Source organism: Notamacropus eugenii, chromosome 2 (genome assembly GCF_028372415.1).
Source record: "Notamacropus eugenii isolate mMacEug1 chromosome 2, mMacEug1.pri_v2, whole genome shotgun sequence".
NCBI classification, from domain to species: Eukaryota; Metazoa; Chordata; class Mammalia; order Diprotodontia; family Macropodidae; genus Notamacropus; species Notamacropus eugenii.
In genome coordinates this window covers 508,417,167-508,444,627 of record NC_092873.1, presented here as the reverse complement: position 1 = coordinate 508,444,627, position 27,461 = coordinate 508,417,167, and the positions used below count along the sequence as shown (strand labels likewise).

The window sequence follows — 27,461 nt, the reverse complement described above, 5'->3', positions numbered from 1 at the left end:
AGAATATGCTTTAAAAAAATACATCAGAGTGAATGAGCTTTTATCTGAAAGTGAGAAAAATCTCAGCTTAACCAAGGAGAGGGATTGATCTCATTCAGAGAGCTGGATTTTTAGCAATCTCTAGAATTTCAAGCAAGTTTAAGGACATGATAGGGCCAGGTTTCCAAGCATGTTTGCCATTCCTAAGTCTCCCTTCTTTCTCCACAGCTTTCCTGCAATTCCTTTCCCTATGTAACTCCCCTAAAGAGTGGAATCAGTTTAAGTAAATTCCATATGATAAGTCTGCAGCATCGTGCTCAGTATTCTCTCTGTCAATCAGGAGTCACATCTCCATCTGCATATGTAGCACAGCCCAGGGCAATCCCTCCTTCCTCTAGCATGGTTAGAAACTGTGCTGCATTTTTCCTTCTTGCCAATCTGATGAATATAATAAATAAGGTAGAACTCTAACTGTTGTTCCATTCAAGTCCTTTTGATGAGGGCTGGAAGGTGGGGGGATGAGACACTCCGCAAAGACATGGGCAGGTCACCTGAAATGAATTTGAGGACTCAAGCATTCTTGAGGTTAAGGTAAAGATTTATTATGTTTTTCAGTGGGCAAGAGTTCTTAGGGAACCTGCAACCTTAGAAGGGTATAGGTAAAGTTTATATAGGATATTCTATAGTAAAACATGTGCCAAATATGCTAATTAGTTGATTCAGGGCAGGATTAGGGAGTGGTTAGTTCTTAAAGGAACATGCACTTTTAGTATCTATTGCACAGGAATTTTACCCAGAGTTCATGGGGAAATAGACCAAGGAGGGGCACATGGACGTGTGGTTTTAGACCTGAGTCACTAAGTCAACTGGTAGTCAGGGCTAAGGAATACCAGGCTGCTTTCATCAATGTGGACAAGATAAATTTAAGAATTTAAATTTAAGAAGTATATGTATGTCTAAGTCTAGGAAACATATGATTGGTCAGTGAGTAGTAAATGTTGTTATGATCAATACACAGTTGGTTCAGACTAATAAGTTCTATAAGTACAGCTGGCTACTGTAGCAGGAAGGGTGATAATGGTTGTTGCTGGGGCAGGCTGTGTCCTTGGGCCAGGGAGATAGTGTTTTGAGGCTAGGGAGAAATGATTTTTAAAGAGAAGTGTGATTTTAGAGTTGGGGTCCAAGCATGTGCACCCAAGGACTCCATCACTTTCAGATGATGAATATCTAGTCAATGTGGCGAATCTGAAATCCAAAGTAGCAATTGAGAAAAAAGACTTCCAGTAATAGGAAAGAGATAGTCCTGTTGCACTCTACCCTTGTAGCACCTCATCTGGAATAATGTTTTCATTTCTGGTAGGGCATTGATAGTCTGGTTGTCCAGAGGAGGGCAGTCAGAGTCATGAATCAATCAATCATTAAACAAGCATTGTGTAGTCCAGAAAGAACCCTTTTCAAAGTGATGTTAAAGTCAAATAGAAAAGGAGAATCCTCCAAAATGATTCTATTAGCTACTAGCCATGTATTAACTTAGTTTTAAAATGTAATATTATCTATGTTTTATTGTATTTTGACTTATCTTGTCAAATACTTCTGATTACATTTTAATTTGGCTCAAGTTGCATTGGGAGTGTTGTTTAACATCACAGAATTCCAAAGGTGGGTTGGCCAGACAACCGAGGACCTCTTACCTTCAGTTTTCACTCTTTACCTCTGAATCTTGCAGGAGAGCAGCACCTTCTGGTTACAGTTAAATATGTGTAACACTCTGTTATAGTAATTAAAAATTTTAGCACTACATTTAAAACACAAAATAGAGGTAAGGAAAATTTATTGCAGACAAGCCCTCAATTTGTAACAACCTGTTACTACAATTTGTTTTAAGGTTGGGAGAAATTTAGTGGCTCTTAGATTTATTTAGTTCCCTCTTCAGCTAGTTTAGGGAGTTTATATTAGATCAGTGGTAGACAAACCTTCCTACTATTGTGCTGCCCAAGAGCCAGGAATGGTTTTTCCTTTTTTAAAATAAAGTTTTATTGTATTTAAAAATGTAAAATTCATTCTTACCTCATGACCCATATAAGAGCAAGCAGCAGGCTGGACTTGGTCGGGGAAGTAATCTGCTGACCTCTGTTTTAGATGAGAATTCACAATCTCCCTAGATCTTTACCAGTTAGGAAAATTCCCCAAACCTTAGGCAGAGATTGGGCTCTCTGCCTAGCCTCACTTCATGTCTATCTCTCATTAAACCCTGGACTTTTGGTGGTCAAGGAAACTTTTAGACAACAGTAGATTATATTATTGTGTCTGTAGATAGTTATCGATTGGGGGAAGCTGGGGAAAGACCATCGATTTTCTTGGGACTTTCTTAAGTCTGGGCCCTTTTCTCTAAGATGACTGTCCTGATATAAACCAATTCTATGCTCTATAAAGCTATGGAGAAGGAAATGGCAAACCACTCCAGCTCCTTGGCCAAAAAAGCCCCAGATGGGGCCATTAAAGGCTGGACTTGAACAACAATTATTTCATGTTATCCTCCCAACAAGGAGGTAATAGTCTATTTTATGGCCATTTTACAAATGACACAGAGGTCATGGGACGGGCTCGACTCCTCCCGACCCCATTTGGGGCTTTCTTGCCCAGGGTCCCACAGCTAGTAAGTGTCCGCTGCCAGACTCGCACTCAGGAAGATGACTCTTCTTCCGGTTTCCAAGCCCAGCGCTCTGCGGGCTGCAGCACCCAGCCGCCCATTCTGCGTGCAGTAGGAGCTTAAACCATGCTTGTTGGAAGAATGAATGCACTTATTTGCCCGTTTGCACCAGCTGCTCTCTGTCCTCCATAGCTCACCATACCAAACTTTTTGTAAAGGTGGGGGTGGAGAGAGAACATTGATACAAAGTATTTAAAGTGCTTTGTTAGTCTGGCTGAGAAACGCTACATAATGTCAAGTACCGTAAGGAAACCTAGGAATGCAGAATCCCCGCCTTTGGGAATAGCTTGCGCCTGCGCCGAAGAGTGCCCGCCCCCTTTGGAATGTTAGGTCGGTTCCGAACGCAGACGCCGTTTCCCAGGCAACATCCAAGCTGGCTTGAATTTCCGGCTTCCTTTGCTTTTCCTCCCCTCAACCCGCTTCTGCGCACGCGCAAAGCGGTCCCGACCGTTGGCCGAAGCCAAGAGTTTAAAATGCCTCTGAGCGCGGGGGTGGGACCTCGCTAGAGAGACAACCAGGGGGGCGGGGCTGGGTGGGGAAAGAAGGGCCCCGGCTGGGCGCGCAGGGCGAGCGGTCGCCGCGAGGGCTCTCGATTGGCCGGAGGCGGGACGTTCTCTAGCGCTGATTGGTCGAACCGCTCTGGGCCTCGCCCTCCGCCGCCGACGCCGTGTCTGTGTCAGTAGGGCTCCCTGCTGCGTCCTCTCCCGCCCGGCTCGGCCTCGCTTTGCCGCTTCGGTTCCCGCCGAACCTACGGGTCGAAGCCGGGCCCCCGCAGTCGCCTGGTGATCCAGCGGCTGCCGGGCGGGCCGGGGGCGCCGGGAGCAGCAGATTGAGGGGGAGACTGAGGCGCGGCGCCGAACCCCGGGTGGCTGGCTGGAGGCACCCAGCTCGGAGGTAGGCGGCGACGGCCCCGGGGAAAGAAGGGGTTCGGGTGGGTCTTTGACCCAATCCTCCACTGGCCTTGGGCTCCGCGCTGGGGTACCAGGAAAGGCGGGCTTAGGGCTCCTGCCCTCCGGGGCCACCGGTCTAAGTGGGGGACGGCTAGCGGACTGCTAGCGGTCTGTACGGGGAGTGAACGGGCGATCATCTCGGAGGGAACTCCAGACCGAGAAAAGGGAGAGCACTCTAGGCATGGGGGACGACCGGGGCAAAGGCGCGGAGTCGGGAGCTTGAGCAAGGAGGCCAGTGTCCCAGGACAGCGGAATAGAAGACTGCAAAGACTGGAAAGATGGGGGCAGGGGGAGCGGCCAATAGAAAACTTTGTATTTGATCCTGGAACTGATAGGGAGTCTGGAATTTATTGAGTGGAGGGACGATAGGGTCGGATTTGACTTTGACCCGTGGGTGGGGGGTGGACTGGAGTGGGGAAAGACTTGGAGGGAAAGCAACCAGCAGGTTATTTCCGGGGGCTTGCTCTGACAGCCGATGAGGTCAGCGGGTGAGAGAGGAGTCCTGGGGTCTCCCCACTCTTAGGGTGGGTGATGATCTTGGTGAGTCTGAACGAGGCTTAGAAAGCCTATAGAGAAATGAGGGAGGGGAGAGTGGTGAGACTTTCCTTTTCTCTCCCACTGGATTGGGGGGAAAGCCTCTATAAGCTTCTAAGGGACAGAGAAATGTGTGTCAGCTAATTGGTTAGGGAACTCCCTTCCAGCAGCTTCCCTCTACCAATGCAGATAGGTGATTGATCGTTCTTTATCCTAGGAATTGGCCTGTCCCACTTCCCTCCCTGCTACTTCTCTGTCCCCTCTTGTGGTTCATCCTCACTTTCCTACCCCACCAAGGCTCCCTCCTCTTTTCTCCCCACAACCTTTCTCTGTGAACTTGTCAGTTCCTAAGAGTTCAGTTATAATCTGTGCAGGTGATCATAGATCTCTATATCCAGCCCTTTTCAGTTTCTTCTCTCCTACATCACCAACTGCCTGGTGGACATCTCCCCTTGGATTTCCTTTATCCATCTCAAACTCATCCTGTCCCAAACGGAGTTCATTCTCTTCTGAACTTTCCTAGGATGCTGTCCAGGGCACCACCAGCCTCCCGGTCCACTTTGCTCATCCCACATTTTTCCTCTACAATATTTCTCTATCTCTTCACTCCCTCAGCCACCACCCTGGTTTAGACCCTCTTTACCTCTCACCTGGGCCCCTGTCTCTCCAGTCCATCTTCTTTCGAGCTGCTACACTGACATTCCTAAAGCTCACGTCTGACAGGGTATCACTGCACTGTGCAAGAAGTCTTAGGGACAACATTGGTATAAGAAACTCTGAGGAGATGATATCCTCTAGCAGAATATGTTGACCTTGGCCGAGTAGGCTTTATCCTTGGGGGTGGGAGTGGGAGCAGGTATTGTTTGTCACCTCCTGCTGGACCAGGACCTAATGCTTATCATCTATAGCCGTCCTCTTTGCTCTTTGGAAGCTCACAACCTGAGCGGACTCCTGTGCTGGTAATAATGATGGCACCTGCCTCCCAGAACCCTTCCAGGACCATTACTTATCTCCATTTTAACTGAGAACAGCTAGTGATTTGCCTGACGCTCTGGTCAGAGCAATGGCTCAGATTCTTTGTGCCCTTCTGCTGTTGTTCAATAGCAAGTATTTGATGCCTGTTTAAGAATACAAAAAGGAGTTTATGACTGACTCATGCCATGGGATGTCTCTAGAGCCTGCCCCTGAGTTCAGCCTTTGAATATCCTTGTGCTATCGGTTGGGGGTTATGTTTGTTAGTATTCAAGTATTTAGGGTGGTGTTAGTTCATGACGTTTTTAGAGTGTAGGGATTCTGTCTTCTTGTCTTGTGGATTCACCCTATAAAATGGGGTTAATACATGTACTCTCCATCTCTCTGATTTGTGAGGAGTCCTATGTAAAAAAAAAAAGCATATGGAAGCTTCTGTTTTTGAGATGATTCTGTGAAGTATGGCTATAAAATGAAACTTCCATAAGTGTGCCATTATAATCACGCCTTCTTTGGGACATCACAGCTCCTAATTGTCTTTAGTTCATGGCAGTTAGGGTTTAACTATTCTTTCCCATAGGAGAAGGAACCTCCCTGCATTCCTTCTAAGAGAGAATTATTCTGTGGGTGTAGAATGCTGTGTGTTGGCTACTTTCGGGCCTTCATTGGTTGATTCTACTGATTTTTTTCTTTAAAAAAATTCTTTGCTATATAACAAAATATTGGCTTCATGGGTGAGAGAAGAATACGTGTTAGGATATAACAATGAAAATGTATTTTAAAATATCTTCCCTCCCTTTTCCTCATTTTTGTTTTTTCTTAGTGGTCAGACCTGTCATGGAGGCTGTGTACGTCCTTCCAGGGCACCAGAAGAATCCCAGGTATGTTGGTGTGACTCAGCGGTGCTCCCACATACTGTGTTCATTTGTTCATCATCTTCAGTGGTGCTCCCATTTCTGTTCTGAATTTAGTTATTGCTGTATATGGGAACTGTTGATTTCTGGCTTTGTTTTCTGTCTTGCTGCTTACAAGGGCTATCAAGTGTGTCAGTTAATTCACTTGCACCTTTTCTGAGGTTTCAGGAGTAAGCTATGGAGCCTCTTCCAGCAACGGTCATTTGCTTTCCTCTTGTTTTATTGCTGACTCATGTCATGGGGCATCCCTAGAGCCTGTCCCAAGGTCAGCCTGTGAATATCTTTGTGCTCTCTGCCCTGGGCATGTGGTATGGGTTGGGGAGTTACCATCTTGATCATCCTTCTTGGCATGTTTACCAGCTTATGGGACAGGAGTTCAGAAGAGAGACAAGGTGAGCAATATAGATCTGGAAGTCATCTGAATGTAAAACCCATGGGAACTGACAAGAGTGTCTATAGAGAAGAAGGCTAGCGATATAGCCTGGCATTGTATCCACAGGATCTATGACATGATGTCTTGACTTGCTCATGAATTGGATTGAAGTGAGGCAGTGCTTCAAAGAATCCTCAGCCTCATTCTCTCTGCCAGACTCATGGAAGTTCAGTGGATGGACAAAAGTCAGGGCAGCTGTCAATGGCTTGGAATGCAATGGATGACCTTGGTGTCTTCTATGTCTGACCAAGCCCTAAGCACTCCACAACACGTGCTTCAGCAGCCTTCATGGCTGTTGGAGCAAATTGTTTTCATTCACCCATTCTGCCAAGGAAAGTCTCCATATGCTTGGGGTAGACTCTGCTCTAAATCACCAATGGGTTTGAGACCTGTTGTTTTCTCTTAACTTGGGTTAGCTCACCTGCCAAGATGGTTTTACTGGGGTGTGGCCTCTGCTTATGATACAACTTTTTGGAGCTCCAGGTGAGAGTTGGGTGACTGATGGACAGCAAAGGTAGATGGGAACCTTCACACCAGAGGGACTGTTCCTCCCTGAACACCCCATGCCTCCACAGTTAAGAGCACTCTAGGGAAGGAGGCCGAGAGGGAGTGATTCAATAGGTAGGGGAACCAAGGGAAATCTGCGTCATAAAAACCAGAGAGGAGAGTTTCTAGGCAGATAAGATGGTCGAGTGTCACATGCTACAGAAAAATAAAGAAGGGTGAGGGTTTAGGACAAGGTCATTGTATTTAAGAGGACAATAGTGACTTCAGTGAGAGCAGTTTCACTTGATTAATGAAGTTGAAAGCCACATTGCTTGGGATTGGGAAGTGAGTGAGAGAAATGGAATTGGAGGCAATGTGAGGAGACATTTTCTAGGAATTTGGTTCAGAAAGGGAATGATGGAATGATGGCTCAAAGAGCCATAGAGTAGAGTCCCATGAGAGTTTTGTTAAGCTGAGGGAGGCCTGGGCATCTCGGTAGATGCAGGGAATAAACCAGGAGGAAGGAAGAAACTGAAGATTAGGCGAGGACAGAAAGAAGTATTGTGGGAATTGTCCCTAACTGGGGATGTTTCTCTGTTAAGGAGAGAAATTCCTTTTTTAGAGGGTGGGGGGAGTGAATGACACAGTGTGGTTTTCCAAGCCTTATTATACTGCCTGTGATTGGCCCTGTGCATGGACCTTCCACATTACATACTAATCAAAGACACAAAAATATATATCCTGGGAAAAGTGAGACGCCTGACTGCAATGTGAATGAGAGGGTTAGATTTGTGGAACCAGGCAGGAAATCTCTTTGGACTCAACCCTAAAGGCATCTTGAAATTTCTAGGAAGAGTTTTGGGGAAATAAAGGTTTGGGAACTCTAGCGTAGGATAGTTTATTTCTGTTCTCAGGGAGAGTTCTAACTCTTGGGACATTATGTTTCTGGGATTTTTATCTTTAGGTCCTTAGCAGGAGGAAGGGGGCGGGTCTTTATCTAGGAAAGTTTCTTTTTGAAAGCACTCCCCGTGTCTAGACTGGGATGGAGTTTTTTTCTCTGTTTGGTGGGAAAGTAGACCTTTCACTCCGATGACAGGGATGAGAATGGTTTTGTCTTTCTTTTTCTGTAGGGGTTTGCTTCTTGTGTTGGGGTAGCTACTGTCTGTATCCATTTAGACCAAGAGAAAGTCAAGGAAATATAGACAAATTGTTCTTGTCACTTCAAAAAATCTAAATCATGTCATGTGATGCATAGCTTGACCCCCAGTGTTCATAAAAGATAATTATATCCATACATCAATAGGACATTTTTTTCTCTATCCTCTTTGTGGGAATTTCTTGACCTGAGTCCAGCTTTGCCTCCCTGGACCCCTCAGATGTCCCTGGCCTTCTGGACTCTGCCGTTAGTCTTCAGTTGGATGGGAGAGGAGGGAGGGGCATGCCACCTGTCTCTTGATTTTTCTCAGTATATGGGAATAGTTAGGGACCAGGTTAATCATCTGATTTCTGTCTTCAAATTCTTTTTGTGCCAGATGTTCTTGGTATAAGGTTGCTGAAATAAGACCCCAGAAGGCTGATCAGTTTTCCTCTGTTCCCCTCAACCTCCATCTTCCTCATTAAAGCCCTAATTAGATGTTCTTGGAAGGGTATCTTTGTGCAGCTCAATTTATAGCCAACACAGGCAACTAATCTGTAGAACTGAGAACTGGACCAAATGATCTCTAAGCTGCTGTCCCTTGAGGGGGTCTAACACAAACTAGGTGGAGGATGGCCTCCCAGGTGTGTTAAAGTAGGGAGTCCTGTTCGGGTTTGGGCATAACTGAATGGATTCTGATGACCCTGCCATGGCTGTGTTCCTTGATTACAGCTAGGAATCCTATGGAAGCCTCCCTGCAAGAGAACCAGAGAGAGAGAGAAATTAGGAAACCCAGAACATTTTATTGTCCCAGTGTTGAAAGTGGAGATGGAAGAGCTTGCTTTTGATTTTCATGTTTTCATCCATTGACCTCTTACTGTCTTGTGAAGCCAGTCAACCGGCTGATGTCTCCTCTCACCTGAACACTGAGTACCATGGTTTTTGTGAAGGGATTTTTTTTCAGGAGTTCAGTGGGAAAAATGTCCTTCAGACTGAGCCTCTTTAGTGCCTGTATGGGGCTAGCAAAAGATACTTCTACCAAAAAGTGTTAAAGCCTGACATGTGAACATAGCTTGGTCCAGAGCAATTGCCTTCTTTGTTTCTATCCTTGGGGTTTTTGCCTTTTTTTAATGTTAGAGTTGTTTTTCTAAGGTCAAACAAAAGGACTGCATCTGAAGTCCTGCCGGGAGAGCTCTTCTTGGGCTTCTCTCCATGGGATTAGTCCTTGTAAGCCTTCTCCCACCATGCTCCTCTGCACTTCCTGGGAGACTGCTGGGAGAAGGAGTTTCTCAGGGGATTCAGGACTGTCATTGTTTAAAAATACTTAACAGGGAAGAGAAACATGAGATGGGAAGGGAATAGGCATTTATCAGGAGCCTACTCCCTCATTTGGGCCTCACAACAATCCTGGGAGAGAGATGCTGCCATATACAGTTGAGGAAACTGAGGCAGGCAGAGGTTAAATGGTTTGCCCAGGGTTGCGCAGCTATTAAATGTCCAAGGCTAGATGTGAACTTATAACTCCAGGCCTAGTGCTTTATTCACTGTACCAGCCAGCTGCCTGCTGCAAAGCTGCTGTACTTTAGGGGACTTAGGTAGTTTAATCAGCTATTATCTTAGTGTCTGAGAATTAGTCCTTGCTTGTAGATCAAGAATTTCAGTACATTTCTTCTGTTCATTTGACTTTGCTTTAGATTGAAGGGGCATTTAAAAAGATAAGCATGTCTTAACCAAATCTACATTTATTTGTACTTTGATTAAAAGGATTACTTCAAGCAAAATGGTACCTTTCAGCTTTCCTCCATCAAAGAGTGTGCTTTGGGATCCAACCCCCATGGGAGATGTCAAGTATTTGCATCTCAGCTACTACAGGTATGAAATATTACCTTTTGGTTCTCTTTAATGTAATTGGGAGCAAACCAGGATGAAGAAGTCTTCTAAAATGGATGCAAGCTCTGGCCACTGCTCTTATGTTCCTTCCTTTCTCTGTTTCCAAAGTTCTTAGCTCACTTTCCACAAATTCCATTGTCTTCCCCTCTAAGAAACCTCTATAGCCTTTCTGTTGGTTCCACTGCTTGACTCCTAGGTTTTTAGCACTGTGTCAGGTACCATGGAGGCTATCATCACAACACATGATCCCTGTCCTCAAGGAACCCAAGCTAGGGAAGGAGAGAAGGTGAAAGCTGACCAGGAGGCAACAGCTCATAGTCATGGGTTCTACAGGGTTGTACAGACTGTGGGCTTTCTGAAAAGAGGAGCATTTTTGAGGACTTCGAAGGAGAGATTTAGAGTCAATAGGATTTTAAGGAAGTCTTCAGGGCATGTGGCATTGAGATAGACAAAGAGGAAGGGGAGGGCATTTCTGACAAGTGGAACAATCTAAACATGATGAGCCTGGGGCAGTGAGGAGACCAACCTAACTGGAAGGGAGGAGGAGCGTGTTTGGTTGGGTCTGGTGGAAAGTTCTGGAGGTGTATGCTAGGCTGAGGAGCTTAGATTTGGGAAATGAGTTTCTGAAGTGGAGAGACTCTGAAAAATTTGAGCAGGGGTGTGATGAACTAGCAATGTTAGGAAGGTTAGTCTAGTCTGGAATTGGTAGGCAGGCGGACTGGGCAGGAAACTAGTCAGGTGATGGCTGGAGTCATTTAGTCATGAGGTGATCAGACTTGCCCCAGAGTTGAGACAATGTGGGATGGCAAAGAAGGGAACAGAGAAGTGGAATCAGAGGGGAATGAAGCCACGAGACCCCTCAAGATGACACTGATTTTGAACCTGAGTGGTCCAGAGCAGAATGAGGAGGGAGAAGTCGTATTATTCATTCATTCATTCATTCATTTGTTTATTTAGTGAGGCATTTGGGGTTAAGTGACTTGCCCAAGGTCACACAGCTAGTAAGTGTCAAGGTCTTTCTCAAGTCCTTCTGACTCCATGGCCAGTGCTCTCTCCACTGTGTCACCTAGTTATGCTTCTCCCCCCACTTTTTTGGTCTTATTTAATGTTTAGTTTGATATGTTGAACCTGAGGTGAGCTTTCTGAGTGGAAGTGTGAACGAGGCTCTTTGAGATTTGGGACAGGAAATAAAGGTTAGCATATCACCAGCAGAGAATGGATAGTGAAAACCACATGAGAAAGAGTGGGAGGAGAAAACTCAAGGTCATGTTTGTTGTGTTGCAGGTTGTGTTTCATGAGATGTAGTAGAAAGGTCAAAGAGGGTGGAGTTGATGGTTGGACTTGGCCACAGGGCCATCTTTGGTCTTCGAGAGAGACTCAGTAATGGAGACGAGAGCTAAAGGGGGCAGCTAGGTCAAGCCGAGGTCCTTCACCATGGGGATATCTGGGCTTAATAATGCCTGAAAGTATATTTCTGATGGTGAAGTTAACCCAACAGATCTCATTCAAAACTGAAAGATCAAAATGGCAAATGCATTTCAATATTTTACAGGAAACCAAAACTTGTGGTGACTGAGAAGGCCCTGCGGCTTGCTTATCGTCATGCTAAGCAGAATGACTCAAATTTGTCATGTTTTTTGCTTGGGACTCTCTTAATAGATGAAGGTAATGCACTTAAAAACCATCCAGCATTTTGGGCTGTGACTGGTATCTTTGATGGGCTTTGGTGATGGTCCATTCTGGTTTGATGAGCTGCTGAGCTCAGCATCGGCTCACTCAGTCTTTCTCTCCTCCTCCCATCACCTGCCCTTAGCATACCTCTTGATACTCCCTCAAACACACTAGATTCTCAACTTTTCCGCTTTCTCATCCCTCATGATCCACTTGCCACCCATCTCAGCCCCCACAGAGATGGTTGTGCCCTTGAATTTGCCATCACGGACGATGCTCCATGTCCATGTTCATGAATTCTGAGACTGAGCTCTCTAATCATCATCTTTCATTGTTCTAGTTTCCTCTCTGCCTTGTGGCTCCTAATTCTGCCCTCATCCTCAGTGGGAGCTCCACATCTTTCATCCCTCAGGCCTTTTCAGGTCATGTTCCCCGCTTGGAATATACTCTTCTCCCTCCCCATCTTGACCATAGGATGAAACAGTCCAGCTCTTCTGTCCTGTGTACTGGAGTTCCAAATGTGGATTATCTTTGCCATCTGCTGCTTTGGCTCTTAATTGGTTTACTGCTGAGATGGAAGAAATCATGAATTTGTGCTGACTGGTCCAGTACAATTTCTGTTATGTAATCTCCCCAGGCCCCGACTGTGGTGAGGGATCCTTTTACACATCCTTCATTGACTCCCTTTCCAGGGCTTCCCTCTCTGGCCTCTCAGCTGCCTCCTGTTTCACTGAAAAGATGAAGCCGTTTGCTAGGATCTCCTTTGTTTCTCCTCCTCCTTTAATCACTCATATGCCTTTCCTGCTATCATCTTCATCCCCGTCTTACTTGAAGAGGTGGCCTTCTCCTTGCGAAAGCAAACTCCTTGTCAGATCCTCAGGATCCATTTCATCCTGATTTCTCCAGGAGATTACCCCTTCTCTCATCTGCATTCTCACTTATCTTCAGTCTCTCCCTGACTGTGGGCTGTTTTCCTGTTGCCTATAAACATGTTCATGTCTCCACTATCCTCACAGAGCCCTCACTTGCTCCTTCATCCCCACTAGCTATTGTCCTGGAGAAGGCCATCTACACTAGGTGGCTCTACTTTCCCTCTCCTCATCCTCTGCTAGACCTCTGCAGTCTAGCTTCTGACTTCAGAAGACCTCTTTCCGCAGTTATCAGTAGTTCTTTAATTACCAAATCTAATAGCCTTTTCTCAGTCTTTCTCTTTACTGACCTCTCTGCAGGCTTTGAAACCTGATTGATTATCTTCTCTCAAGGTTTTTGGGACATTTCTTTCCGTAGGTTCTCCTCTTCCTAGCCTGACCCCTTCTTCCAGACCATCCTCACAGACCCTCAAAGATCTGTCCTAAGCCTTCTCTTCTTACTCTAGAGTATCTTAATCGGGGATCTTGTCAGCTCTCATGGATTTAGTCATCCCAGTGCTGTTGAGGCTCAGATTGATTTATCCAGACCCAGCCTCTCTCTTGAATTATTGGAACTCGCCCAAAGTAGAGTGCATTATCCTTTTACTGTCCAGGGTGTCCATCCTCCTAGTCACCCTGGCTGCCAGTCTTGGAGTCCCAATCCTTAACTCTTCATACCTCAGCCCGTCACTAGGGCCTTAATCTCTGCCCTCCCAGTATTCCATATGTGCCTTCTCCTCTCAGGGGCCCCTCAGCACCTGCTACCTGGATCCCCTGCCTCAAGTCTCACCACATTCCAGTTGGTCAATATGATCTTGAAGCACCCTACTCAATTAACTCCAGGGACACCTTGTTACCTTTAGGATCAAATGGAAACTCTGCTGTCTGGATTTTAAAACATGACACGACATGACATGATGCAATGTGACTACATAACCCCTGCCTTTCCAGAATTCTTACACTTTCTACCCTCCCCCTAGTATTCTGTAACCTACCAACACTGGCCCTTTTGCTGAACACATGGCATCTCCCAACTCCATATCTCCTTCCCCCTTGACTGACCGCCATACCTGAAATGTTCTCCCTCATTTCTGTCTCCTGACTTCCTTCCCATTTTAGCTGAGATCTCACCTTCTGAAAGAGGCTCCCCATTCCCCTAGTAACCTTCCCCCCGACATTACTTTCCACATACCTTCTTTATGTTGTTTGTATGTAATCGGTGGCGTGGTTTCTCCCCCATTGGACTGGGAGCTTCTTGACGGCGGGGACTGTTTTTGTTTCTCTGTATCCTCAGCACTTAGCCCAATGCCCAGTACACAGTAGGGGTTTAATAGATGCTTGTTGATAAGGTGGCAGTTCTGTGGACTAGCGTTGTAAACAAGTATTTTGCATATTTATCTTTGGGTTCTTTAGGTGAGGAAAGTGTCAAGCTGAAAATAGACCGCTTTGATCCTGGTCGAGAAGTACCTGGATACCTCAGAAAAGTCCCGACTGCTCCTCTGCCTGGAGACTTTGTGATTCCATGTACAGTTAACACGGAGGGACTTTGCCCCACAGACATGATCATCCATGATGCTGAAGACTTTAGCTCAGTCTTCAAGGTGAGCTGCCCTTAGTAACATGAATGATTGCAATTAAGAGAGAGAAAGGGCCAAAACAGAAACTGAACCTTGTGGGCAGGGACTGTTTTTGTTTCTGTGTCTCTACTTGATAAACACATTTGGTTAATGAGTACAATTGAGCTAATCCTCTTAGGGGATAGGATTTCTTTTGTCCAAGATGACCTGTTCCAGTCCAGGTAACATCAGAAAGCCCTAGGAGTAGAAGATGAGTTTGGGAAGTGGTGAGTAAGGCCTAGAGGTCAAGTCCAACCTCCATTACTGATTAAGGAAGAGTCCCCCCACCAGCATGTAGGTAGTAAAATATTATACTGACCCAAAATTGGCTTCCCTGTAACTTGTATCCTCTGATCCTACTTCTTTCTGCCTTTGGGAACCACACAGAGCAAGTCTTACTTATTTTCCACTTGAGAAATGCTGTTGACTCCCTCTTCACATGGAATATCTCCAGGCTCTTCCCCATCCAGGTGGTCCTTTTTCTAGTTGCCTTTCCAATGTGTTGGTCTTACTTAAAATGTGGTGTCTATACCTAAAAGTGATTTTTCCAGTGGCCTGACTAGTCCAGAGGACACACAGTGGGACCATTCTCTGTTGAACAAGTCCATGTAGACAGGCTGGTTTCTAGATGATGATGGAATATCTTTGGGGAGATGTCCCACAGGTGGCTGGCTGCAGCGGGGACAATACTGTTTATTAACTGTAGTATTTTTTGTCCGTCCTCTCCTGGTTATGAAAAAGAAATGACAGAAAATTGAGAGGTGGCGGGCCCACATCCCTTGGTATTTCCTGATTGTACTGGAAGCCAAAGGAGAGAGCAGCTCCTAATCATGCTCATCTGTTGGGGCAGACATTGACGGTGATGTGCTTTCTCCTAGGCTATGCAGCACCATTTATGCAGCAAAGACTCTCTGGACTTCTGTAAGCTGCTTCCCTTGAGAGCAAGAGTCACCTCTAGGGAGCACCTGGACAACCTGCAGTTTGACTTCCAGTGGGCAGCAGTGGCTCCAGCCAATTCTTTTCGATGTACGCCTGTGAAACCTCTCCCCATTATTCCTACAGCTCTGGCAAGAAACTTGAACAGTCACATGAATATTGCTCAAATTCAGGGAACCTGTAAGTGTGGGTGAGTGATAAGTCTATTCAGTTGGCTACCCAAATAATTGGGACAGTTTTCCTACAGTCCAGGCAACTGAAAGGAGGTGAAAGGAAATTACCTCAGTTTGTACTGAGTTTGGTGATTTTTAACAGCTATGTATTTAATTTTTCTTCTAAGAAATGTGAGAGAGTGGTAAAAGTCATTAAATTTGCTTTCAAGTAGACACTGTTCATATTCTGAAAATCATAAACTTAGAATTTGACAGTGAAAGGAAGCTCAGAAGGGGATGCTGGCAGACTCCCTTCCAGAGATGGGAGATAGTGCAATCAGATGATAGACTAAAGAGCTAGAAGGACCCTCAAGTTCGTTAGTCTAGCCCTTAGCGCCCAGAGAGTTCTACTATTGTTTAGCCTATCTGCCTTCTTCTTGGGTGATGAATTCAAAGGTGCTTGGCCTAGATTGGCACATTTATAAAGGTTTCTGAGCTCTTTGGCTGCCTCTGAATAAAATCAGCCCAGATGCTAATTTGTTTAGGCCACTCGTCTTAATAACCAAACTGACTTCAATGTTGGGCCTTTACTTTGCTGAACTAGATAGCCACCCAAGGATGGTGATGAGGTGAACACAACCTGTTTAAATCTTTTTCTGGAAGTAAGTGAATCACAGGTGATTTAGATGCCATGAATAACCTTGAGATCCAGAACTAGAACTGGGAAGAGATCATCTTGTTCCCTCCTCTTCCTCACCGAACCTCCTCACTCTATTAGAGGGAGAAGCATCCCCCAGTGTAGGGGAAGGGACCAGCCCACACAGCAGTATGCAGGGATTTGAGTGGAGATTCAGATCTGGGCCCTCCTGGAGTTCTTTCTACTATTTCCCATCAATTTGACTCATCCATCATACCTGGATTTTTAAATCATGTGGATCTGATTTGTCAGGAAACCAAACGGAGGAAGGTAACTGGGCAAAAATAGAATAAGATCTCATTTCCATGATATATAGGGAATTGATTCAAATATGTAGGAATAAGAGCCATTAGCTAGTTTTTAAATCATCTAAGAGATAACAGACAAATTTGTATGGAAGAAATCCAAGCTCTCAATAGCCATATGGAAAGATGTTTCATATCCCTGGAAATTAGAGAAAAGTAAATTAAATCCTCTCTGGAATTCAACTTCACAGTGTTCGTATTGGTAAAGTTGGCAAAAAAGAAAAATGACAAATGTTGAGGAAGCTGCTAGAAAACAGCCTTGTTGGTGAAACAGTAGATCCTTTTTCTTTTTCTTTGGTCTCTTTGGGATACAGGCCTAGTAGTGCTATTGCTGGATCAAAGAATGTGCAGTTTTATGGCCGTTTGGGCATAGTTCTAAATCGTTCTCCAGAATGGGCTGACCAATTCACAGCTTCACCAATAGTGTATTAGCGTCCTTACTTTTCTTCTCCTGTTATGATGAGTGTTGTCTGTGATACAAATTTAGAAGAACATAATGACTTCAAAATGTCTACAAGCAAAGCCTCAAAGCAAAACACGGTTTGGATACAAGTTGAACTTAAATTTCTGTAAGAAATGAAGCAAGAGTTTAAAAAAAGAATTGAAAATTGATTTTATAAATGAAATGTGAGTGTTAGAGGAAAGAATTGGAAAAGAAATGAAAAATATAAAGGAAAGACTGGGAAAAATTAAGAGCTTACCATAAAAAGTACATGGCCATACCCAAGCAATGAACTCCTTGAAGGCAAGGGAAAGGAATAAGTGTAAAGTGCCTACTATGTGCCTGGCATTGTGCTAAGCTTTTAAAAAATATTCTCTCATTGAATTTTTTTTTTGAATATTTATTTATTTTTAGTTTTCAACATTCATTTCTGCAAAATTTTGAGTTCCAAATATTCTCCCCATCTCTCCCCTCCCCCACCCATAACACCTTGCATTCTGATTACCCCTTCCCTCAATATGCCCTCCCTTCTATCACACCCCTTCCTTCCCTTATCCCCATCTTCTCTCTTTTCTTGTATGGCAAGATTGATTTCTATACCACAGTACTTGTATTTCTTATTTCCCAGTTGTATGCAAAAACAATTCTCAACATTCATTCCGAAAACTTTGGGTTCCAACTTGTCTCCCTTCCTCCCTCCCCACCCATCCCCACTGAGGAGGCAAGCAATTCAATATAGGCTATATATGTGTAGTTTTGCTGAAGACTTTCGTAATAGTCATGTTGTGTAAGACTAACTATATTTCCCTCCATCCTATCCTGCCCCCCATTTATTCTCTTCTCTCTTTTGACCTTGTCCCTTCCCAAAAGTGTTTACTTCTAATTACTCCCTCCTCCTATTTGCCCTCCTTTCTGTCATCTCCCCACCCCACTTGTCCCCTTCTCTCCTACTTTCTTATAGTGTAAGATAGATTTTCCTACCTAATTGAGTGTGCATGTTATTTCCTCCTTAAGCCAAATGTGAAGGGAATAAGCTTCACTTTTTCCCTATCACCTCCCCCCTTTTCTCCTCCATTGCAAAAGCTTTTCTTGCCTTTTTTATGAGAGATAATTTTCCTCATTCCGTTTCTCCCTTTCTCCTCCTAAAATATTCCTCTCTCATCCCTTAATTTTATTTTTTTTATATCATTCCTTCTTATTCATCTCACCGTGTGCTCTCTGTCTATATATGTGTATATATATATGTATATATATATATAGTGTGTGTGTGTGCGTGTGTGTGTGTGTGTGTGTGTGTGTGTGTGTGTGTGTAATCCTTCCAACTACTCAAATATTGAGAAAAGTCTCAAGAATTACAAATATTATTTTTCCATGTAGGAATGTGAACAGTTCAACTTTAGAAAGTTCCTTATGATTTCTCTTTCCTGTTTACCTTTTCATGCTTCTCTTGATTCCTGTATTTGAAAGTCAGATTTTTCCGTTCAGTTCTGGTCCTCCTTTCATCAAGAATGCTTGAAAGTCCTCTATTTCATTGAATAACCATTTTTTCCCCTGAAGTATTACACTCAGTTTTGCTGGGTAGGGGATTCTTGGTTTTAATCCTAGTTTCTTTGACTTCTGGAATATCATATTCCAAGCCCTTTGATCCCTAAATATAGAAGCTGCTAGGTCTTGTGTTATCCTGACTGTATTTCTACAATACTTGAATTGTTTGTTTCTAGCTGCTTGCAATATTTTCTCTTTGACCTGGGAACTCTGGAATTTGGCTGCAATATTCCTAGGAGTTTCTCTTTTCAGATCTCTTTCAGGAGGTGACTGGAGGATTCTTTCAATATTTATTTTGTCCTAGAATATCGGGGTAGTTTTTCCTGATAATTTCATGAAAGATGATGACTAGAATATCAGGGCAGTTTTTCCTGATAATTTCATGAAAGATGATGTCTAGGCTCTTTTTTTGGTCATGGCTTTCAGGTAGTCTTATAATTTTTAACTTGTCTTTCCTGGATCTGTTTTCCAGGTCAGTTGTTTTTCCAACGAGATATTTAACATTATCTTCTATTTTTTCATTCTTTTGGTTTTGTTTTGTGATTTCTTGGTTTCTCATAAAGTCATTAGTTTCCATCTGCTCCATTCTAATTTTTAAAGAACCATTTTCTTCAGTGAGCTTTTGAACCTCCTTTTCCACTTGGCTAATTCTGCTTTTTAAAGCATTCTTCTCCTCACTGGCTTTTTGGACCTCTTTTGCCAATTGAGTTAGCCTGTTTTTAAAGGTGTTATTTTCTTCAGCACCTTTTTGTGTCTCCTTTAGTAAGCTGTTGACTCACTTTTCATGATTTTCTTGCATTGCTCTTATTTCTCTTCCCAATTTTTCCTCCACCTCTCTTACTTGATTTTTAAGATCCTTTTTGAGCTCTTCTATGACCTGAGACCCCTGCACATCCACTTTGGAGATTTTGGATGCAGAGGCCCTTACCCCCTAGGTCTTTCTCTGATGGCATGCATCACTCCTCATTCAAAAGGATGGAAGAATATACCTGTTCACCAAGAAAGTAACCTTCTATAGTCTTATTTCTTCTCCCTTTTTTGGGCATTTTCCCAGACAGTTACTTGACTTTGGAGTTCTTTTTTAAGAGAAGGGTATACTCTGGTGATCTGTAAGTTCTCAGTTCCTCCAAGGTGGCATAATAAAGGGAGAAGAATTTACTCCTCTTCTGGCCTGTGCACTGGTCTGGGAGCAACCAAAAACTTTTCTGCCCAGAATCTGTGAGTAGTAGAATTCCCTCTCCCTGCTGCCTCTGCCAGTGCTCCTCCTCCTCACCCCAGGGCCACCACTCAGGACTGAGATTCAGATCAGCTGTTCAATTCCCCCAGGGCCTTTAGGCAGAGGGCTCCAAAAATGTAAGCTGCAGTGGCAGCTGCTGGTGGGGCCAGACCACGTTCCCTTCTTACCCAAATGAAAAAGCTTTCTCACTGACCTTTGAAGCTTTCTTTGGCATTTGTGGGTTGAGGGATCTGAGAACCTTTGCTGCTGCTGGAGACTTTGCCCCCCAGGCCTTTTCTGGTCCTGTCCCTGCTGTGAGGCGCTGCCAAGGCTGGGCTGGTTTCCATGGGTGCGCTCTGCTCTGTATCCCGGGCGATAGACTCTTCCTGTCAGCTTTACAGAGTACCTCGGGCTGGAAACCTCTTTCACTCTGTCATTTTTGTGGTTTCTGCTGCTCTAGAATTTATTTAGTTATTTTTTACAGGTATTTTATGGGCTGTGGGGAAAGAGCTAGAGTATGTGTGTCTGTGTACTCCACCATCTTTGCTCTGCCCCCTCTCATTGAATTCTTGAAACAAATCTATGAGGCCTGTGTTATTATCCTCCTTTTACAGATGAGGAAACTGAGGCAGGGTGAGGTTAAGTGACTTAACCAGGGTCACGCAGCTAGTAAGTATCTGAGGCAGAATTTGAACTAAGATTTTGCTGACTCCAGGCCTAGTTCTCTATACACTGAAGCACCTAGCTGCCTTGATAATTTGGAAAGCCCAAACAGAAGTTAATGGTTCTAGAAGACAAAAAGAATTTGTTTTTGTATTTTTTTGAAGTTAAAGAACAGAAAAAATTTGAAGAAAATATAGATATCTAATATTTTTTTTAAAAAGAACAAAACAAAAACTGGAAAACAGATCAAAGAGAATTAATTTATGATTCATTAGATTGTCTTAAAGTCAAAACCAAAACCTGGATATCATATTTCAATAAATCATAAGAGAAACTTGCTCAGGGCAAAGTAAAAATAGGAAGAACCCCCTGATAAGCTCCTGAAAGGAGCCTGAAACAGAGATTCCCAAGAATAGTGAAAGGAAAAGGCCCCAATCTAGGGATATGGTGGCAAAGACCAGATAGAAGCAGAGTCTGGAAAGGGGATCAGTGGGTCTGGGCCCCTTCCCACGTGAAGGCCCCAGGATGAACTCTCCAGTGGGAGAAGGTGCCTGTAGAAACTGAATGATGTTCTAGGGCGGGAAGGCAGCTGAGGCATGTTGGAAGCAGAATTGAGAGAGATAAAAGAAAAAATATTGGAAACAGCCAGAATGAAGGAATTCAAGTACCAAAGAGCTACAGTCAGGATCACATAGGATTTAAAAACTGCCACCTTAAAGATTAAGAGATCTTGGAATACAAGCATCCAGACTCTGACCTGCTTACATGGCTCCTTACTAATAGTGGCTATTTTATACTGTCCTTTCTTGTGTATAGTTCATTTCTCTAGGAGGTAAAGTGTCTTAAGTATATACATCACAGTAGCTTCTGCTTAAAAATGAAATAGCTGTTCTTCTTTTTCAGGTATCTTACGATGGATGAAACACGCAAACTGTTGCTGCTGCTTGAATCGGACCCTAAGGTTTATTCTTTGCCATTAGTTGGAATGTAAGTGTTGCATTATTTATGGAAAGCATTTGTGCCAAAACACATACAAAAAGCAGATGTACTTGCAGCAAATAGTAGTTTAAGAAGTGTTCCGGAATGATTTAAAAGGAAACAAACAGCACCAGTTCACCAAAAGGTTTTAGTTAGCATTTGTATCACCTGCCAAACCAGAGAGAGAATTCTATCCAAGGTTACTTTAATCATCCTGTTTTATGTTTATGGGTTGGGTGGTTCTCATAGGATCATATTCATTCAGGAAAGATTTATGGAGCGCTTGTGTTGCAAGGTGTGTTGTCAGCTCCTGTGAGGGATATAGAGGAGTATACAAGACACAGTCTTTGCTCTTGAGTTGATTTATTATTTAGTTCAAGAGGAAAATGAAAAGAGAAATCGAGGAGACAACCATGGTGTCAGTGGAAGGAGAGGGCTTGACGTCAAGAGATGTGCGTTCAAATTCTGGCCCAACCACAAACTTTGTCTCTCAAAGATGCAGTCTCTATGTCTCTAATATCCCTCTCCTTTTCAAATGTTCTTTTAAAATTATTATTAGCCACTTGACAAACATCAACAAATGAGCATTTCCAGACAAGGAAGAACAGCAAAAGGGGATTGTATATGAAATTGTGAATCTTTGTTATGTACAAGTTGAGTTTTTTGAAAGAATATATTAAATTTCACGTGGTAGTTTTGACACTACCCTGCTTGTCTGTATCCCCTTCTGGACATCTCTCTGTTCCCTTATCTATAGTTTAAGAAATACCTATGATGCTTTCTCCCCCCTCTTTTTCTTCTTTTTCTTTGGAGGGCTATCACTGTTGCTTTTTGCTTCTGTCCCTGACTTCCCTCCTCCCCCAAAGGTCCTCCTGTATCACAAATAAGCATCATGAAGCAAAGCAGGTTTCTGTATTGGCCGTGTCTGATAGCATGTGTGTCCTTGTGCATCTTCCAGCCAAGAGGTGGAAAGGGCAGTTTACCACCATCAGACTTGGGGAGTTGTGGTGGGTCATTGAATTCATCAGAGCTCTCAGGTCTTTCAGAGTTGTTTCTTTTACAGACTTGTAGTCAATGTATGAATTATTCTCCTGCTCTCTTCACTCTGTATTAGTTCATACAAGAATTCCCCAGTTTCTCTGAAACCATCCCCTTCATCATTTCTGGCAGCACAGTAATATTCCATCTCTTTCATAAACCATAACTTGTTCAGCTTTCCCTGAGCAGATGGGCTGCTCTTTACAATAAGAAGAGCCTCAATGATCTCCTTGGGGGAGAGGCCCAGAGGGGGTGCACAACTTATACGTGTAGAAGGCAGTTCCCAAGGACCTTCCACAATGACTGCACCACCCGTGCCCCCTGAGCCTGTCTGTTAGTGGGGTTAGCCCTGGCACCACAGACCTCAGGGGACTGTGATGAGATGTGCCCTTTGTATGCTTTAATTGCATTGTAGAGACATGGATGACTGTTACCATGCCACGTGTAATGAAGGACCAGTTCCGTCCTAGCTGCAAGCATCTCTGGCTTAAGGAATAGTTACTGTGGGAGGTCATAAGACAGCTGGGCCTTGATCTTTGCCCTGAAGGATTTGGGTGTTGGTTGGTGGTGGGGACACAAAGGGATGAGCAGAGTGACTGAGGTAGGCCTTGGAATAGGTTTGGGGAGGGAGGACTGTACACCTGTGGCCTCTGGTAGCCCCTGGGACAGCTCCAAGTTGTTGATGCCTGCATCCATCTGATTTGGATGAAAACTCATTCACAATTTCAGACCCAAATCTGGGCTGGTTGTGTCCCATTTCTCTAGTTCAGCAGTTTCTCCTTCCTCTGCTCCTTGATCTCTTTCCTACTGGCAGGAATGGCCATGAGGGGCTCCATGCATAGGCTCCCTGCATCCTCCCTCCATCCCTCCTCTTTCATCATCAGAATGGGCTTCCAGTTCCCTGTGCTGAGGATCTGTTGAGTTTTCTCTACTTCAGGGTCTGTGGTTTTGTGCTTGGGGTACAACATCTGTACATGGGAGCTTTGAGAATGGCTGTGACTGAATAATTCATCCCCAGGTGGCCAGAGTGATGAGGCCATCAGACACCTCTGGGGTGTGCTTTTTATTATGGTTATGTATTCTATTCTTTTTTGTATTTGGGTGTGTGTGATATCCTTGCGTTCCACCCGCTCCCTCCCTTTGGACATAATAATGTTTGTTGTGTGTCATGGGAATTCTTTTTTGCCCTTTCCCCCTTTGCAGTTGGTTGTCTGGCATCACTCACATCTGTAGCCCCCGGGTGTGGGCCTATTGCCTGCGCTACGTGTTCAGTGCTGCAGTTCAGGAAAGGTAAGTGAGGTTTTCCTTGCAATCTGTCTTTAATTACCAAAGGTTCATACACAGAATTTATGTTGGAAGTGACCTCAGATGATCTGGTCCACCCTGTACCTGCACTCCCTTTGTACAGAAGGAGTGCCCAGAGTCCAGAGAAGTCACACCTTGTGTTCTTCAATCTCATGTATTAATAGCATGTTAAAGAAAATTAGGAGAGAAGTTAATTGATCTATGTAGAACTAAAGCTTTGGGTTATGTATTGGAACCAGGTGCCACATCGTTCATGCCGCTGTGGGATGGCAAAGACATGGGTCTGCTGTAGAAGGTCATTTATACAAGCCTGCCAGTTCCCTTCTCAGACTTTCATCAAATATGCCTTTGATGCAGCTTGGCAAAGAGGCCACGTTTGCTGACTGGTCACTTTTTAGATGCTTAGTCTCCTTGTTCTGGACCACTGATTTTCACTGATTAAACTTCCATGTACAATTATTATTGTCAACATCTGTGTCTTTTTTTTCCATTTTCAAATTTTTGGCACCAATAACTTATTTAAATTGTTCCAGATAGAGTTGTTTTAGTTGTACAAAAAATTTTTTCTTGTTTTTAATTCTAATTTTCTGTCAGTTTTTATCTTTGCTCTAACAAGTTAACAGTGTAAGTGATTCAGGCATCAATCACACATCAGAAATGAGTTGTTCCCTTATCTGTTAATATATCAGTTTTGGTTTTTTGTGTGTGTGATGTTATTCAGTGTTTGCCATGTCCAACACCTTGAATTCATTTCTCTTTTTTTTTTTTGGTTACATTTTAAGTTTCAAACTTTTTCTCGGTCCATCCCCACCCTAAGCTAGAGCAGGCCATCATTTTCCCTGGCCAAAGGATTCCTTACCAAGAGGCCAGGCTTTTAGTGATATGCCTTTCTGGACTTGGCCAGGCTGGTCTTGAAATGCAATTAGTCTATTGCTAGGACCATGCATTGATTCAGTTCCACCTATCTGATTTTGCCTCATATGTATCCTCCTGTTATGTACCACAGGTGGATGTGCTGAGTTAAAATACTTCCTTTACCTGTAACTGTGTGAAAAAAAACTTGGGGAATCTAGTGAACTAAGATATTGCTTATTAAGTAATTGATCCACCAAGACACCACCACAACTTACATGGTCTTAGGTCAGTTGAAGAGGGCCAGAGTTCTCAAAACAAGGGGGTGTCAAGACCCTTCGTCTTCTACCCTGGTCTGGCCCTAGCTGGATGAAGTGTGCAGGCCTTGAGAGAAGCATATACCATTAGATGTAGCAAAGACCTGATGAAGCAACAAGGGACATTGAACCTAGAGTGGCAAAGAACTAGGTCAGGGTAGAATAGCTGTCTTCGTTGTTTGGAGGAGGGAGACTAGACTGGGGCCACTGAGCTACGCAGGCAAAATTGTAGAGAGACAGAATTAGGATCAGTGTAAGCAAAAGCTCCCTAACCTGCTTAACCCAAAGTGTGCCTGAAGGATCTTTGGTTTGTCAATTCATGGGATTTGGGAGTAGTGAAAGACCTTAGAAATAGCTTAATCCCTTTCATTTTACAGATGAAGGAGCTGAGGCTCCAACAAGCTTTAAAAGTAATTTTTATATTCTTTTAATCACTTTGAAATACAAAGATTCAAAATAATTTGTGATTAATTATATGAATGATATTTCTTCATCATCAGCATCATCACAGACCATATTTCTTACTAGGTTGAAAAACATTAGAATTGTGTATAGTTTTCCTGGGGTATACGGTATTTGAGTGTGGTATGAGTGTGAGTGGGTATGTCCATGGATGTCCAACAGGACTAGAAAGGCAAGCTTCAGACTGGACATCTACAACAATTTGAAGTCATATTTATTTATTTATTGTTTATATTTTATTTTTAAGTTTCTCTTATTTAGGATATTTTTAAAGGTCTATTGAACAATGTTATTTGAATAAATTAATCTTGAAGAGTGTAATAAGTATGCAGAAATCCACCTTCAGCTTTAATTAATGACAGTATTCAATCTTATTAAATTGAGTAATTTCTTTGGAAATTTTCAAAGTATGTTTTGAGCACACTAAATGAATTCTCATCATGTGGCATGTTATTTGTAGGGTTTTTTCTGAATCTGGGAGTTTTGTCATCATTCTGTACTCCCTGACACACAAGGAACCCGAATTTTATGAGTGCGTTCTCCAGAGTGGCCAGGGAAGTGATCTCCACTTTCAGTTACTAACCACTAAGGAAACCTTACATCTTTTCAAAGTAAGTGGTTTAGTTACTTAGCATTGTTGATGTCCAGTCAATTCAGCTGTATCTGACTCATAGTGACCCCATATGGAGTTTTCTTGGCATAGATACTGGAATGGTTTGCCGTTTCCTTCTCCAGCTCATTTTCCAGATGAGGAAACTGAGGCAAATAGGGTTAAGTGACTTGCCCAGGGTCAGCATGTCACTCAGTATTTATGGTAGTTGAGCAACATAAACCTGATGTTTTGACTTTTAGAAATGTCTTTGGTATTAAATCAGTGTTGTTCTGGACATTCAGGATTCGTTGCGTTATTGCTAAGGCGACTGACCACTCAGAATGGCTTTAATAGCCTTTCAGGTACATGGTTGAGGCCCAAACCAAAGGCATCATTGAGGCTGCTCTCCATAGACCCTTGGCTTGACTTTTCTAAAAATAGGCTGAAGACACACGAATGTCTGTGGCAGCCTCTATTCTGTGGAGAGGTCTTTACTGCCCCCTCCCTTCCCCCCCTACTGCTTTAACAGTGTTGGAATATTTTCTGTCAAATTGAAGGAAATGAGATTTTTTTCACTTAGGTCAGTGTATTACTTTGCATAATTTAAACCTGCACCAAAACAGTGTCTAGTTAGAGCATGCATGGTGGCAGCTGCCAGCTCAGAGCAAAGCTGCCCAGCTTCCCCATCCCCCATTTAGCAAGAACCCAAAATTGGCCCCCAACCAATGAGAAACTGTAGCAAGTGACTTCTTGGACCTCAGCACTGCACAGAAAGTCAGTAAGTGATCCATGGAAAGTAGGAAAGGGGGTAACTAGCAAATCCAGTGCCAGTGCAGGCCAGCAAGCCCATGGGAAGGCCCAGAACTCTGTGGTCCAAAAGCAACCAGAGTGAGGGCTCTTCCAAACAGTCTCAAGGTGGATGTAAACCAGTAACAGAACTACTGAGAAGTAGCAGCTACCATTGCAGGCATGGTGAGGGCCTGACATTCTGTCCTAAGATGCTGTAGAGGCCCTAAAAAGCCAGGGTTTGGAATCTCAGAGATCTAGTGGGGCTTAACCTGAAGAGGTGAAAGTCTTCCCAGGAGCCCAGAACACCCAAAGTGAGACCAAGTGGGGTTCATGTCACACCCAAAAATGTAGCCAGGGCAGAGCCTGGCCAAAATACAATGTGTTAGGTCCAGAACTAAAACTGGCAAGAGGAATGAATCCAAGCAAACACTGTCCAGCATAAAGAATTATTGACAATCTGGGCATCCTCAAAACAGGAGAGGAAAACTCCATAAAAACTGCATGTAGAGACTCAAAGGAAGATGTGGATTTTCCGTAAGAACCACATGACTCGATCCCTAGATGAGATGAAGCAAGAAAAGAATATGAAATAGAAACTTCTAGAGCATTAGAACTGCTAAAAAGAGAAAGTAGTGAACTTTACCCAAATTATAGGCTTCTGGAAAACTAGATCAGATCCCCTAGAGATCAGTGACTCCACGAAACAGCAAGAAATATTCCAACAAAATCAAAAGATCAAAAAAGTCAAAGAAAACAACTGTCTCTTAGCAAAGATCATAACCTGGAAAGCATATCAAAGAGGGAAGACTTTTATATCATTGAGTTTCCTGAAAACTATGGTTTTAAAAAAGCCTGGACACTGTATTTCAGGAATTCACACGTTAAAGTTGTCCAGATCTCACAGAACCAGAAGGCAAAGTAAAGATAGAAGGTATCAAACACACACACATGCATGCACTTGTCCCAAAATGCACCCA

At 43.6% G+C, this 27,461-nt stretch overlaps 1 protein-coding gene across 4 annotated transcripts in view; it reads left to right on the top strand.

Moving 5' to 3' along the window:
• Positions 1-3,331: 3,331 nt before the first annotated feature.
• STIL (STIL centriolar assembly protein) overlaps positions 3,332-27,461 on the top strand; it is a 51,731-nt gene continuing 27,601 nt past the window's right edge. For 2 of the 4 annotated variants that reach the window (XM_072649355.1, XM_072649354.1), the window contains exons 1-9: positions 3,332-3,583; positions 5,966-6,023; positions 9,875-9,982; positions 11,553-11,665; positions 13,993-14,180; positions 15,074-15,321; positions 21,055-21,138; positions 23,371-23,457; positions 25,564-25,714. In XM_072649355.1, the coding sequence (XP_072505456.1) occupies positions 5,980-6,023; positions 9,875-9,982; positions 11,553-11,665; positions 13,993-14,180; positions 15,074-15,321; positions 21,055-21,138; positions 23,371-23,457; positions 25,564-25,714 (1,023 nt within the window). In that variant the 5' untranslated portion in view covers positions 3,332-3,583; positions 5,966-5,979. Of the gene's footprint in view, positions 3,584-5,965; positions 6,024-9,874; positions 9,983-11,552; positions 11,666-13,992; positions 14,181-15,073; positions 15,322-21,054; positions 21,139-23,370; positions 23,458-25,563; positions 25,715-27,461 lie in introns of those variants that run through there. The other 2 variants (XM_072649356.1, XM_072649357.1) reach the window with 2 other exon arrangements.